General features: G+C 53.6%; 3 protein-coding genes across 3 annotated transcripts; 1 reads left to right on the top strand and 2 right to left on the bottom strand.

The window, feature by feature from the left end:
* Positions 1-226: 226 nt before the first annotated feature.
* LRP88_13723 (ADP-ribosylation factor GTPase-activating protein) lies at positions 227-1,896 on the bottom strand (the record flags this gene model as incomplete). The annotated part of the gene is made up of 5 exons (XM_083250081.1): positions 227-564; positions 617-1,326; positions 1,386-1,569; positions 1,625-1,760; positions 1,825-1,896. The coding sequence occupies 5 exons, from the start codon at positions 1,894-1,896 to the stop codon at positions 227-229; spliced, it is 1,440 nt and encodes a 479-aa protein (XP_083094415.1).
* Positions 1,897-2,339: 443 nt separating this feature from the next.
* On the top strand, positions 2,340-2,907 carry LRP88_13722 (protein tim21; the record flags this gene model as incomplete). Its single annotated transcript, XM_083250080.1, has 3 exons — positions 2,340-2,606; positions 2,659-2,838; positions 2,890-2,907. 3 exons carry the CDS (start codon positions 2,340-2,342, stop codon positions 2,905-2,907), a joined length of 465 nt encoding a protein of 154 aa, XP_083094414.1.
* Positions 2,908-14,320: 11,413 nt separating this feature from the next.
* Positions 14,321-15,565, bottom strand: LRP88_13721 (carbon catabolite repression regulator; the record flags this gene model as incomplete). The annotated part of the gene is made up of 1 exon (XM_083250079.1): positions 14,321-15,565. One exon carries the CDS (start codon positions 15,563-15,565, stop codon positions 14,321-14,323), a length of 1,245 nt encoding a protein of 414 aa, XP_083094413.1.
* Positions 15,566-15,885: the final 320 nt, after the last annotated feature.

Below are 15,885 nucleotides of genomic sequence, written 5' to 3'. Positions count from 1 at the left end.
AAGCAGCCAACTTGGGACATCGCATGTACGCCAGCTCCAAAAAGCACCCCGCCCCAGACAGATTCATGCCATGCCATGCCAAGCGCACGTAGGTATATGCGCCATGATTTGCTCGATGCCATATTCTCGAACCGGCCCATGCCTCTCTGCTTTCTTCTCCTTCGACGTCCCCTGGAGACACAGGAACCTCATGCTTCTCATTCTAACTTGTCAATTCCACATCTGTTTAGTTGCCGAGGTAAGATCGGATGGCTCCCTGGAGCCGGGAGGACACCTCGCCCGCCATTTGTGTCAGGTTCTCGAGATCATCACCGGCCGTGATGCCAAACTTGCGCACAAAGTCCTTGGCTGCCGACTCGAGATCGCCGTACTCCTCCTCAGGCTCATCCTCAGGTCGTCCAAAGTAAGCGTTGGACGAGATGGCACTCGCGCCCTCGAAGCCTTGGAGTCGGGTCTTGGCCTCAGCCTGGGCGTTGGGGTCAAAGGCACCCTTGCCGAAGAATTCGTCTGATGAGATGCCCTTCTGGGCACCGAACTTGTCGCGGGCATATCGCTCCGAGTCATCTGTCTTGGGTTAGCACATGCTTGTTCAGATAGATGCATAGGTAAAACTTACCAACAGCCGCAGCCTTGACAGGTCCGACGGAACCAAATCCACCAGCATTCTTCTTGGGGGCGGCGGCGGCAGCCTTGGGGCCACCGATTTGGCCAAACCCCAGTCGTCCAATGCCCATGCCCAATCGCTCAACTTCGGCATCCGACTTCTGGCGTGTATGCGATGAATAACTGTTCTTGTTGGGGCTGACGGGGGTGGGAGAAATGATGGCAGCAGCCGATCCAGTAGCAGCCTTGGTCGCAGGGTCCTCTTCCGCGTCGGGGTCGTAGCCAAGCTTCGCGATCCTGTCGGCCTCCTCCTTGGCCTTCCTCTCGGCCTCGTCAAAGTCGATGGCGTCGCTAGTAACCTTCTTTGCGCCCAGCTTGGTAGTCTTCTTGGCACCGAGGACATTGGCCTTGCGGGGACCACCAATGCCACCAGTCTTGCGGAGGGCAGCCGATGTCGTGATTCTGCTTGCGGGCTTGGACTCGCTCGAGGCGTTTCGGGCAAGAGGCGAAGAAGCGCGGGCAATATCCTTGCCGTTGCCGGCGTTGAGGAAAGGAGAGGGTGTTCGGCCCATCACAGGTGGGGTCGCGGTGCGAGAAACGGGGGGTGTAGGCTTCTTGATAGCAGGCTTGTCCCAGGAAGAGAAAAAGTCGTCGTCAGGCTCGCCGGCGGGGGTGGCAGAGCCGTCATCGACAGCATCGGTGATGACAACCTCGTCGGGGAAACTAGACACATGTCAGGTATGTATATCAAGGGGCGCCTTAGGGGAAGAACCGAGACATACTCTTGGGCGTCCCGCGCAGCGCGTCGCTTAAGTTCGTCCTTGTACTTGGTGGCGGCGTTAGATTGGTACTTGGTCTTGGGGTCCTTGCTGTTCAGGGCAGCGGTGCCGCCATTCTGCTGGAAGAACTTGGTGGCAGACTCGTTACCACCGACCTTCATCAAGCGCAGCTGGTCCCATTGCCACTCTGTACTCGGTCGTCAGTCTTGTAGGCGATGAGGGAGGTGTCGCAGGCTACATACGGTCGAGGTTGGTTGATCGCACGAATGAGATATGGACACCAAGGTTTCGGTGGTTGGCAGAGCAGTCCAGGCAGAGGTAGATGCCGAAGGGAACTGATGTCCAGGTAGGGTTCTTCTGGCCGCAGTCGAAGCAGATCTAAGTTGGGTAATGGTTAGCGCTGCTGCCACGGCTGCGCAAAGAGTGTTTGGCAGCTACATACCTTGTTCGTAGGCTTGGTCTTCAACTTCTCAAAGATCTTCAGCGACTGCTGCTTCGTCGCAAGAGCGCTCATGTTGACTTTTGGGCCTCGATCAGGCAGGACACAATGTTCTGGAAAGGTTGGCGAGTACTTCGGGAGCTCGAGAGGCCACTTTAAGGTGCGACGGCTATAGGTGACGTGTCAAAGAAGAGACAGAGTCCGTCGGGCTAGGGAGGTCTTAACGTCAAGTTGGGCGCCGGAATCGTTCAAGGAATAATAAGGAGTCGGTCATCAAGGGCAGGTGTCTCTAAGGTAAAGTGGCATATCAGCCACGCTAGTCCCGATTCGGCCACATCTCTTCCCCACGTCGTTCTGCCGGGCGGTGAAGCAACTACAACACGGAACCCATCGTGGAGCTCCAATTGAGAGAGGCTCGAGATGCAGTCAACTCCTACGTCAGCCTTTTGTTGGTTCAATCGTTGGATTTATTGTCAGGGCAATCGTCCTGATACCATGGCTGCTGTGAGACCGCCAGGATGAAGCCGACCACCTCCTTAATTCCGATCCGATCGACCGTCTTCGTGGGGTGCCCCTCCAAACTACAACCTCTCCTACTTTCGCGATGCTATGCGACACATAAAGGCGTGGGCGCAACACCCCAGGGCCCTAAGCGGAGGGCAGTAACGCCATTCAACGATACCGGATATGTTCCATGGAGCCAGCTCTCAGTGGCAGAGAAGGCTGGTCGGGCCACACAGCAGACTGTCAACTTTGGCATGATTCTGATCGGCCTCGTGCTCACTGTAAGTTACCTTTCCCGCCAAGGCATGCGACAAATTTCTAAACATCTAATAGGGTGGCGTGACATACTTTATGTGGACCGAAGTCTTTTCTCCCGATAGCAAAATCTCAAACTTCAATCGCGCCGTCGACAGAATCAAGGACGACCCTCGATGTTTAGAGCTGCTCGGCGACGCCAAGAAGATCTCGGCGCATGGAGATGAAACATTCAACAAGTGGAGACGGGCACGCCCTGTTGCGTATGTATATCACATACTTACATTGGGCAAGTGCTGACAATTCTAGGTCCACGGAGTCTGTTGATGCCCAGGGAAACCAGCACTTGCTGATGCATTTCTATGCAAGTTCACAAGCATACCTAAAGTCGGACATATGCTAACTGCAACAGGTCGAGGGGCCATTAAACAACGGCGTTGCGCGACTACACATGATTAGGCATCGCGGACAGGGCGACTACGAGTACAAGTACTTCTTTGTGGATGTAAAGGGTCACGAGAGGGTCTACCTCGAGCATGAAGAGACAGCTGCGTCGAAATTAGGGAAGAAGCTCAGCTTCTTTGGTGTCAAGTGGGGTTGAACCACGGCGCCAAGTGTATCAATACCGTTTTCCACCAAGGACAACATTCGGCCTTGGTCTGGAAAGCCTCTGCTATGGCTTCGACGATGTGATGAGCAGGCGTGGTTTCCTTGTATCATATCCTGGTTGCTTGGCCCCTGGTCAGCTTCCATTTGTATCTATTAACTTAGCCGATGATTTTGAATATTTGACATGCCCGGATGCGGAGTTCTCGATGGGCCATCTATATTTAAAGAGCTGACCCCTTTCATTGGGTTCGTCCATGTCAAGTGACGCCTCAATTGGACAACCAGAGGACAGCATCTCTTTCTAATCCACGGTCACTTCTCATCACTCTCTTACAAACCTCTCTCTGGTCAATCACTCTGCCATTCCTAGTAAACCCTTCTCCTCACCTTGGCCTACCAACACTCAAGCGAAGCCACCTTGAGCCAACTCTACAGCCCTTCCTGTTAAGCCGGCACTTTCTAGTAAACATACATCACTGTCTGACGTGTTCGCGCTGAACATAAATCTATTTCCTCTCTTCAAAGCTGATCGACTACATTCCCAATGTGTCGCCATTGTATGGCTTTGCTAAGCCATAACACCCTAACGATGGATGCTAGCAAGTTCTTACTTGATAGGAGCAGTCTGTGAATCTATTCCTACTCATTAGCACTGAGATATCCGTGTAAGGGCATCGATGCGTTTTGAAGTCACCATCCTGCAAAGGCCACCACACTCGGGCGTCGTTCAGACGTGATGAGTTTCTGTGAGACTACAATTGCATGCTTGATCCATATCTTTAACCTTGCATAGAAGCTGGAAGTATTGGTTTCACGCATCGTTGCAAATTACATATCAGCGGAGAGCATAAAAATCTCAGCCTTTGACATTTAGTTAAGACTGTATTTATCATGTGCTTTCTAAGTAAGGGAATGCCATGTCCAGACCACCAGGTTGTTGCCACAACTGAGAGGACTTGATGAAACGACCAAGAATAATCCGACCGTTCTTGAGACATCGGCCAAGTTTGCTCATCCTTTTAGCTTATACCCCAGGCCTCTTTCTTGCCACAACGTAGTTCTTGCCGACTCAATGGATGAGCTTTCCTAAACTATACACCAAGGCAGCCTGGGAACAGATATGCAGTTCTAAACACAGTGATATCACCACGACATGCCCTTCAACGTAGTGGCTGGCATCCAACCAGCTCTTTAGGCATGTCCCATGTACACAAATTGTCTTAACGAACCCCTCTAAGGCTTGAATGAGGAGGGGTGTTTACTTCATGCGTCGTCGGTTAAGTAGAAACATCAAGACAGTTCTGCTTGAGACTCACAAGTTGAGTACATAAGGCACAAAACATGTCGAGGCCGTTGTTTACGTGACTTAGCTCTGTCGATATACATGAACTTTGGTCCGAGTTGAATATTTCTACTACATAAGCAACTGGGCAGATGATACCTTTGAGCTTGGCTTCAAACCACTGGAGGCAGCATTAGCTTAACTCGAAGAATTTGGGCCGTGAGTAGGAGGCGAGCCGTTCTGTCAGGCTGTGGATCAGCACTGATCCTACCTTGAGAGGTCATATTCCGCTTGTGCGATTGATGGCGTCGCGGTGTAGTCAGTTACTATAGAAGAGGCTCACGACTAGATTATAGCCAGTTGATAATAGCCCCCGAAGCTCGCAAGGCCAGCTTTGCCCCATAAAGTATATCGGCTCATTCGTTCGATCATCTATATCCAGCCTCAGGAGCACACTTAACGGACGAGTCTCAACCCTATCCAGAACGACTACCCCCAGAGTTCCTGATAGTTCACTGAGGTGACTTAACATCTGTGGAAGGAAGCACTGGCAACAGTATGTAAACTTATGAGAACGGAGAGACTATTGCCAATGGCTTCTGGCGATTTTAATGGTTTGTGGTCCCATACCCTGACTATCTAAAGCAGTTTCGACCGCTTGAGGGAGCTGATACAAGAGGGTGGTTAGAAGCACAACCGCCCGCTTTCCCAAGATCTAGTATCTGTACCTACTTCCAGTTATTGCACCAACTATAGACTATCATAGGACTCAAATGTAATCATATCTCTGCGGAAAAGAACGTGGTAGGTTCTAGGCCTTGTTGAACAACCAGCCTCGCCACATTAGAATCATAGCTGTATGAACCAGATCAAGCAGACATGTCGCAGCACCTCAAGTCTCGGCTGCAACCGAGTCTCATGGGTTCTGACACTTTCTTTAGTGTCATGGTATGACAATCGCTGGTAACCCCAAAGCTGTATGGATTCTTATATCCCCAAGGTGATGCCAGGATCGTAGATAGTAGGACGAATGATACTTTGCTTGCTAGTTGAATTTCGTCAACCTCAGGCCTGAACGAGTTACAAAGACTTGTAACTCGGCAATACTCAATCTTCTCAATAGGGATGTGGTATGGCCAACCGTTCGATACTGGTCTGCCAAGGAACTGGTTCTCACAGTCAAGGCATGCTAGTAATTCGCCAACATCTAGGATCATCCCAGCCTCGGTAGACACGTTCATCGTAGAATTCCACAATGTGACATGAACCATCATGCCGAATCGACCGCTCTATACCGAGGCCGGCAATAGCCTCGGGTCGCTTGTACACACCTCATCTCATAACACACCCTAGCCGTGAAGCTGTTCACATCGACATGGGCTCTCAGATTCACACCCCATAAACTCCGACGGTACTACAAAGCCGAATCCCATACTCATAGTAGCCAACAAACACCTCGGTCATCGCGGTGCACGGCATCACCTCGGCATCCCGCTACGTAGCGGCGAGGTTGTGGGATATACGGGCCGCGTTTCCACCGGCAGCCATCTTTCCCCAAGAACGGGCCAAGGCATGTGATTATGCGGGGGACAAACCAACAACCTCGTGTTTCTTGAGCCGCATGGGAGCCTCTCGACGTCAGAGAACTTCGAGGCTGGAGGTTGATTTGACTTGCTTTGTTGAGGAGTTGGGTAGGTAGTCTTCTATTGACTGACACCAAGTTGAGAACTACACTTACACTACCGTCTCAAGCACCTATTCATTTACATAATCAGGTACGGAGTAATCGTACCATCCCCAAGTGTCGACAGTCGGCGAAACCTTACGAGGTACCAGACTAGAGTTCCTCGACGAAGCCATCATGGCCATCCTCCACAATCGTCATACGCCCACGCCTACAGCACTGTACTGCGGCTCAGCGATCGGCGTTTTCTGGAGCAAGGGCGTGCGGAGTGAAATCTGGGGAAATGAACAGAGGTTGACAAAAGGCTTGCCACTAGAGTTATGATCCGAAGTCGGATCCGCGATCTCTGTCTCTGTCTTCGGGGGTTCGGTCTCCATTCACTGATCTCGGGATGCCGCCATTCAAGACAATCTCGGTCTACGCCCGGCGTCTTGCGGTAGGAGGTCGTCCGCCAAAGCAACGCTGTACCGGCAATTGCGAGCCTCGGACGAGCGGCTCTGCGGTTCCCGCGACTCGCCCCCAGCATTTCATTCATCCAATTCCCCACGGGCCCCGTAAAACTGACGTTATCTCTTGGCTTTTGGATTGGAGCTCTCGGTTCACCCGTAAAGGGGTTGATTAGTGCGCGAGAACACGTCTCTTCCCGAAGTCTTCTCGGATCTTCCGTCTTCCTCCGAGGAGAGACCCTGGATGCTAAAGATCCCTGCTGAGAACGTGCTTGCTCCTCACTGGCGAGCTCACCTTGGATTAGCCTTGGACCCTGCAAAAAGAGGACAGCGTGGTGGCTTTGACTTAACGCAAGCCCTCCTTGGCTGTTTCGAGCGTCTGGATTCTGACCGAGAATGATACGAGCCCATCAGCTAAACTTGCAGGGCTAATTCGCCCTGTGCAAGCTCCAGAGGTGAAGTCTTTCCGCATGTCCGAACACCTTTGTCGTTCCCCGGCTTGTTGGGAACTAAAATATTAGCAAACAGCACCAGCACACCTGGGGAGGTGAACCTGGAATTGAGGCTGAAAGAACCGTCCACCAGGCTCATGCCGGCCGTACCTGATTAGATCGGGATGTGGTCCGTGGCGCCCGAACGTTCCGATCTTGGATGCGTCCACAGCTGAGAAGGTGCCTGTCGTTGACTGAAGCTAATGGTGTGCAAGTCAAGACATCTTGATTGATGCCGATGCCGTCAACGACTCTGCAGCAGCCCACTCAGAGCCTTTCCGTCATGGACTGTTATTCCGACTCATCACTTATTCAATAAAGTAAAAACCAGAGCTTGCGCAAGCATTATCACATGCTAAGAGAGCCCAATCGGGGCTGCTACACCCTCAACGTGCATCTCCAACCTCTGAAAGACCTCGAGTTTGTTAGTCAACATCGACTCAGTACACGTACCTGTTAGACATGGTTCCTCACATGTGATTGTGACAAATAGCTAAAGCACGTTCCAACAATAGGTAACATGTAGCTCCGTGATACGGCAGAACGCTGCCGGCGGAACCGACTCGCGGTGGGAATCTCAGCCCTGCGGAAGCTCTTCATCGATAGATGGCGGCTCAACAAGATCCCATCAATCCTCGCTTATGATGCCTCAGGGCCCTAAACACGCGTTACAATCTCACCACAGACGTCCATGTTTGGTCCCTTGCTTCCGCGATCCCCACAACGCTCCGGCGAAATAAGGCCTGTCAGGTTGATGGATCCCCAACCAAGGTCTCAATCTTCATGATAAGCTCCATATTCCGCGGCCGCAAGATCCATTATGGCTCCAGAGTACTCGGATCCGCGATTGAGCACATGCAGATAGCTTCCTCAGCATCCGCAACGCACATGCTGCGAGTTCAGGGTCTTATCACGTTCCTTCAGACGGCCGGGCGCAACTGGAAGCCAACCCTTCGCTGGTGGTTGCGCAATGGCCAGTCAAGGACGTGCGATCTGAGGCTCTTCGTTACACGGCAAGGTTGTGTGATTGCTTGACAATAAGCCTGTGAAGCGAGACGGGGCAATCACGGTGCTTCTTTGTCGTTATGCGTGCGCTGCGGCCGCCTTGAGCATCAACAAAGAGGGCATGCCTGGGTGGCAGATGCAAAGAGCTGCACCATTTGGTCCCGGTCCAAGTATCAGACGAGGTCGTAGGCTGAGCGTGAAATTGTGTAATGCCTGCTCCGTAGTCAGATGCGTGAACGACCCGTGGGAGATTGTCCCGTCACGTTGGATTCCGTCCCACGCCCGTAGGACCAAAGCCCGTCATCTCCCACGCCAAGCAAAGACCACGTTCGGTGTTGGTTTCGTCTGCCGGGACGGGACGTACACGACAGGATCGCAGCTATGCCATGCTCTGGCAGGGAACAGGCAATCTGGGCTGTCCAACACGTCGGGCGCGCTGCACTTGTCAGCAGCCAACGACGTGCGCTAGCCGGAAGCCGGTTTCTGCCTCTTATCAAATGAAGATACAAAAGGGTTGCGCTTTATGCAAGCAACTGCCTTGGGCACCTAGGAAATGTTGTGCATTGCCTGACACTTGTCTGCGCAAACTTGCTCACGGCAATCTATGCGGACTCAGACAGACCGGTCGGGCATCGGGGTGCAACCCGTCCGGCATACAAACCGCAATGAGTCTACCTGTAGTATGTGTGGATGGATACCTTTCTGTCTCAATGTCAGCATGAGCAGTCCCGGCGCAAGATGAGACGATGCTGGATGGGGGTTGCTCAACGGCATAAACCTCTCAGAGGCCGAGACAGCAGCAGGTGTTTGTTGGTGAACCGAACCCGGTGCTTGGAGCCTGTGGGCATGAAAATTACCCACACCCCTTGGGGGCCCTAGATGGAGCTGTCTGGCAAGGGCATCGTTGTTTGCAACGACATCTTCCCCATGCTGACCCCTGCTGTTCTGACATCTCGCGGGGCGCGGCGTGGGGGACACATCCATCCATCGTCTGGAGCTGGAGGTGATGCAGCTTCGGCGGGTACTCCGTAGAGGTACACAGCGCTCATCAGATTCTTTGTCGTCGATGCCGTTGGAGGATCCTGTCGTCATTCCTGGGTCCGCTTTGTGACATCTCTCTCAAAGCCCCCTTGCCGGCCGAGACCTGATTCAGTTCAGTTCTCGGTTTCGCCAGAGGAGCCTCAGAAGGCCTCATTTCCCAGCCGCTGGAACTCCCTGGCCCGCCCCGTCTGTGTGGATGAACGGCCGCTCGCTCACGCTCTGTTCATGCTCATGCCGTGTGTATCCGCAGCCCCATCCCATGGGCATCGCAAGCAGGCCACGAGGAGCATCAAATGTCGCTTGACATTCGAGCTAGCGCCAACAGGAAAACACGCTGGACTGCCCGTTCTTCGCTATCAGGGTGCCCTGATCAGCGCTCCGTGCCGGGCTAGATTGCCCGATTTCAGGTACCGCAACTTACAGGTTATTTTTTCTTTTGTGGAAACAGTCTTGCCTGGCCTTGCCTGGGCTGGGCATGGAAGATGTGTCATTAGCTGTCTGCGGGCGTTTGCCGATCGTCTGGGGGGGTTTGCGCGGATAGCTCCACAAAGGCAGAGTGGCTTTTCTGTACGCCGATTGCCCTTCGAATGATCGGCTAAATGATGGCGAGGTGAGGATACGAGTCAGGCTCGGTGTTAATCGACCGAGGACATGAATGTGAAGATGAGGAAGATAAGGAATCGGCCAAGTGAGACCCTTCTTCTCGCTGCGATTCGACTAAGAGTCTAGGTAGCGCTTATAAGTGGGCGCATAAATTGCATCAAAGAACTTGCCTGCCTTCCTAGGCAAGTCTTACCTAGGCAGGTGATAGGTCGAAGGAGCAAAGGAAAGAAGGGCGTTTACTTTCCCCAGAAATTTGTAATTGAAAGCATCCATGGATGAAAGGGTCGCCTCACACGCCCCTTGAAGAACAAAAGCTCCCTTCTCTTGTCTCGTCTGCCGCTTGCCCATCTGGTCTCAACCGCGCGACGCAAGGCGGGATGATGTATAAGAAGCGATGGCCGATCTCGACTACATTCAACCGACAACACAACTCCACCCCCGCAAGGAAAAGAAAGGAAAGGAACTGACGTGAATTGGTCTCGGGTCAGCCAGCCATTTGACGGCATCTTCTAGACAACAAGTAAGGAGCTCATGTCTATTTGTGTCGTGAGACACGCTGATCCCGAGACTTGACCCGTGTTCAAGACGTAGATTGGCATGCTATCCTCTAGTCTCGCCCGGCTATTCTATCCAAGCATTTGACTAGTCAACTCTGATGGCATTCAAAGTCCGGGAGACAACCCCACGCCAGACTCCGGCCCGTATGAGATCTGCCGTTCCCATGACTGACTGACTCGGTTCTCGTCGAGCGGGCCGGCGGTCTCTTTGTTGGCGGTGGTCGATTTCCAATGCTAGATCAGGATACCGGGATTCAGGATCAGGTTGTTCAACTGCCCACCCAGCATTGCTTGCACCCATCCCCAGGTGAGGTGACACAGTCACACACTGCCCCAGACAGCGGCCGCCGCTATCCGCAGCTAGACGTGGGACAAAATCAAGCCTGCCTGCATGGTGATGAGGGTATTCATTCATTAATTCAATCTGTGCCCTGGTCTGGGGGAGATGCAAACTGGCGCACAATGTGCTCCAAAATGCTCGGCCCCTGAGTCAAACATTAGAGACTCCGTTCCTCCGGGGCCCCGGAAACCCAAAAGATAAGACATCATTAACGGGGGCCACGACGACGATGACTCGAGAAAAGGGCGTGATAACAAAATTTGTTTTCCCCTTCTTGTCAGGGGAAAAGATCGACAAAGACTTGACGTCGTCGACATGCCGTTGTCATCGTCCATCCACCAGCCAAATGCGCCCATTCCAACCCCAGCTTTTTTTTTTCCTTTCTTTGGCTCTTTCTGCCCCGCGAATACCACCCTCCAAAAAGCAAGCAGCAGAAGTAGCCAGCGGCGGCTACACACCCGCATTTCGCGCGCACACACCACCCCCGGATTTCTGACACTCGCCTAGATATGGACCAAACATGGGCTTCCCTTTTTTTCTCCTTCCTTTGGGTTCCCAAGATTTCTTCACACCACTTCCCTTATTTCTATCCTCTCCCGATTTCCGGCTCAGCCCTCATTCGCCAGCCCCGGTTCTGGCGGTGTACTGTGCATGTACAGTAGGTGGTATGTAGGACGCACGTGTGGCGCTTTGTGCTGCATCTTGGTCCGCCTTCTAATTAAACCGGACTGCTTATCGCAGGCCAAGGGCCAGCACTCGACCACTCAGCCCACGAAGGGCGGCCGGATTGAGCAAGAGATACGCCCCATTGTGCGACTCTCCGCGCGTAACGCCTCCCCTTCACCTTCACCGACCATCCCGGCCCGAGACCGAGACCGTGGAGCGGCCCTACGAGCCGGCCGACCTGCCTCTTACACAGGGCGGACTTCCCTTGATCCATCCCCCCAACAATTCATAGGCGGGGTTGCCGTACGTGTGTTGCGTAGACCTGACATTGGATGCCTCATTCAACTGGCCCATGGGGTAAAAAAGAGGCACAACGCACAAACATGACGACTGTACGCCCCCAATGCTGGTCCGCCCAATGACGCTGCTTCCCCTTGCCTTTGCCAAATCCTAAATAGCTGCACCCCTGAACTTGTACGCGGTTCTAAAGAAGGAAGAGTAAGAGGCTTGGGTCTTGGTCTTGGGAGGGGACGCGCAACCAGCCCTTCTCCGTCCTACGTGGTTCATCGTCTTTGGATGGAGCAAGAGCTTCCTTCTGATTGTACTGTAAGACGGACGGCCGCTTTGGCCCTGTTATCAAACAAAGCCGCCACCAGGGAGGGAAAACAGGCAAGCACTTATCAGGGGGGCTGCGCCTGAGCTCAGCTTTCATCCACCACCACCGCCCAAAGCCTCACAGGCTGACGTGATGCAGAGCTTTTGAGGCGTGCCACTCAGAAGGTTTCTGCCCCCCCAAATGTTGCAGCTGCTTTTACGAGCTTTTTTGTTTTGTGTGTCTGTATGGGGGATTCCACGTCGGTTCTTTGCTTTTTTGTGTTACCACCACCCCTGACAACCCATAGAGAGTCTGGGGGAACAGAAACGAGGCGAAGCCTTGTCAGGGACTTGTCATAGCACGCAGAAAGTTAGGTCCAATGCTGGACTGGTTCTGGTGGCTTTCCATTGCCCGATAAACTCGAGGCCAAGGCGCTGCACCCTGAAACTCAGAGCCCACTCTCTGCTGGAGCGCCCTGAAAGTATATGCGTCCACAAACTGGGGAAGCGTGCGGCCGCTGCGCCTCGAAAACTGGAGGGGTTCTTTTTTTTTCTTGCTGGCAAATATTTTTTCCATCAGACCAGAAAAGAATCCGGTTCAACTTCTACCTTCCCTTCTCTGCCCGGTTACGGTCCGCTCATGCGCCGACCTCGCACCGCGTGCTGCACGCAACGCAACCCATCCCATACACGCCTTAGCCGCAGAGCCGATGAGAAAGCATTTGTTATTTTCCCCTCCTCCCTTGTGTATGAGTGTGTGTGTGTGGTAGTGGATGGTGTTTAGGCTCAGGCCCTTGTGGTGTTGTGCTCTTATCACCTGCGGTTTTCTCGTCTCCATGTGATAACTGCGACCATCTGACTTTCAACCCATCTTCACCCACTTGAGTTGACGCCGCAGGGGTTGGACGAGAGATCCAGGAGGGGCATGGGTGTGGGTGGTGGGATTTCCCAGGCCTTGGCTTTCTAGTGGTGGGGGAAGGCGGCAGATCAGATTGATTTGTGCCGTCCCGTCAGCCCTTTGGAAGCATGTGTGCGTGTGTGCCCGTGTGTGCGTGGGGGAGAGAAGAGCATGGCCAGAGAGAGGATATCGATTCGAGGGACACGCAACACAAGCAAAGAGTCTCATCTTGACCAAGGAGTGTTCCCCGGGTCAAAGGGGGGAAACATCTGCGTAACAATCGACAAGCCCCTAGCAACCACGGATGCTGTCAAACTCCCCGACTAATGACGGCATCCTGAGATCTACCTACCGTCCCCCAAGCCCCCAAGGGGCGCGCGCACTAAGGCCATCCATCTGGGCTGGCTGAACGCCTCGCTGGCCCTGCTACCCAAACAGGCCAAACGACATGCCAAAGCGCGAGTTGCCTGGCCCAAGGTGTGCTCGCTAGCTACAGCACCTCAACTTGACGTTTCTGTTTTCCCTTGGTTCTCCCCGGACCTGCTCCCCCGTTTGAGTAAGGACGCGATCCAGATTCCAACCCTCCAGCTGCGGTTCCGCAGGGTTGTCCATCCGATCTGATCTGGGTGCTCCCTCCCACATTGTCTCCCTCCGTCTTCATTATGTCACACGAGGCGATCCTGACGTCGGTCACCGGGGCAGGTTGTTTACACATGTTGGATCAAGTGCTTGGTCATTCCAAATCACACAGGTCAGATCAGATCAAGTCAAGTCAAGTCAAGTCAAAGCAACAAAGTCACAGGTCAGGTCAGGGTTGAGTGGGTAAAGCTCGAGCTAGTTTGCTTTGCGTGTGCTGCGCTGCGTCTATCTATTACCATACATCATACACTTGGTTCGTAATTCTCAGGAGAGCAAAATCCCTCCGGGGGCACGTCTCCGCCCATTATGCCGACCCCCCGATACTGCAACCCCTGGTCGCCATTAGTTATCTTTCAAGACCCTCTGCCAAATCAATGGATACATTTGGTGCCGAAGCAATAGAAGTGATCCCGCACATTGAACAAGAGAAGGAAGACATGAACATTAGACATTTGACATAAAATTTTTGTTTGAATAGACAGGAGTCGAGTTTTTTTGTCTCAAGAAATAAAAAAGAAAGGGAAAAAAACCAGCCATGGATATCAAAATAGACTCTGCTTTTCCGGTCGAGGTATGGTGGCCCCAACAGCCCCGAGGCAAGCCCGAGGGAAAAATCCAAGTGCTCCGCAATTCGAAATCTAGTTTCTGCCGCCCCCCGTAGAGGGCGGGACTCATGTTGGAACCAATGTCCGCCGCCCCTGGAGAAAAATGCCTGCCTTCTTTCGTTTCACAAGTGCCGCCCAAGTCCTCGAGTGCTCAATACTGTGTTTGAGATGATGAAATTCGATTGCCATGTAGTAACCCGTAAACGCCGTCTCTTTCTATACCTCTATAACCCATATTGTTCGTCATCATGTCGTGCGAGCTGCGAAGCAATCGTCTGTCCTACATCCGATCCATGAGATCGCCTCCTGCCAGACTGTTGGCGCCGGAGCTCCTGCCGCTGTGGCTGAATCCATTATCCGAGAGCAGGTCCTGGACTGCTACCTTGGGGACCTGGGGAACGGGGAGCTTTCGCTGAGATCCATCTGGCCGGCTGATGATGTCCGTCAGGGACATTCCAGTGGCGCGGGGAGCAGAAGAGGGAGGAGGTCCCTGAAGATGGTGGTTCTCGAGATGAGGCTCCATAGGAGCCAGGGCAGGGGTCGTGTTGTGCTGGAGAGACAGGTTCCGGAGGCTGGGGAGCTCATAGCCGGAGAAAGGTCGCAGGCGAGGAGAGTGAGCGGGAGTGGCGATGGGAGTGTGGTCGGGAGTAGGAGAGAGAGAGTCGTGGGAGAAGGTTGGCGAAGAGGGAGCCGTCGAGTTGGGGGAGTTGGGCCGCGACCTCTTGGAGTGTCGCATAGCGCCAGAGTAGTGGTCGTCGTTGGGCTCATCGTTGGAGTGAGAGCGCGACATGTGATAAGAGGAGAGCGTCGGAAGGTGGCCTCGGGAGCTGTGCATTCCGTGGCTGTAGTAAGGGTGGTGACGCGAGTTGTGGTGAGGAGGAGCAGTGAGGGTCTCACGCTCAACCTGAGTAGCGGCCTTGGCCAGCATGGAAATGTCACCACTTCGGTTGTAGTGAACAGCCGAGACGGGAAGAGCAAATGTCGAGTAAGAGTGGGGAGGAGAGACATTGGGGGAGGCCAGAGTGGATGTGGGAGCAGAGCGGATGGTCTTGGGAGCGGGAGGCGGCGCCATCATTCCATCGGGAAGCATGTGAGGCGGGAGGCCCTGCTGCTGGTGCATCTGATGCTGCTGCTGTTGCTGGTGCTGCTGAGCAGCCTTGTTGCCTCTCCTCGAGTTGGGGTTGTTGTGAATACGGGAGTGGCGGGTGAGCTCATCAGAGCGAGAGAACTTCTTGCTGCAGCCGGGAAACTGGCAGGCATGAGGCTTCTCGCCAGTGTGAGTGCGGATGTGTCGAGTCTGATGCTCGAGACGGTGGAAGGCCTTGTCGCAGAGAGGGCACTTGTAAGGTCGAGGCAGCTCGTTGGAGCTCTCTGAGGCCTGGGCACCCGGGAGGGGCCCGTTGGGTTTGATAACAGTGACTGCTGCGGTTGCCATCTCGACGTCGCCCTGTTGGGGTTTCTCGGGTTCCGTATCAGCCGACGCTGTGGGATTCAGTAGGTTGGAGAAATCCAGTGCTCGTTGCATGTGATTCGACTGGTGGAGGACCCAACGCTCAACGTGATAGAAGTTATCAAGATTGGCGATGTCGGTGGATAAGAGTCCAGAGTCGAGAGCCGATATAGCGATCGTTGATGTGCGGTTTGGGTTGCTGGTGTATTGGGTGATTGTTCTTGGAACGAAGTCTCTGAAGCTGAAGCTGATGCAGGTTGGTGGAGGAGTCAAGTTCTGGGGAAGCTGGAGGATCTGGCGTAACGATTTGGAGAGAACGGGAATCTGGAGTGAAGGAGGGGACGGGGGGGATCCAATGGTTATAAAGAGTGCCGGGCTCGGCCGGGTCGGTACTA

The sequence above is a fragment of the Fusarium phalaenopsidis genome (genome assembly GCF_050370095.1).
Source record: "Fusarium phalaenopsidis strain FUZ10S chromosome Unknown contig_32332, whole genome shotgun sequence".
NCBI lineage: Eukaryota > Fungi > Ascomycota > Sordariomycetes > Hypocreales > Nectriaceae > Fusarium > Fusarium phalaenopsidis.
Note: the sequence above shows the minus strand (reverse complement) of the source record. Positions and strands in the feature narration are given on the sequence as shown.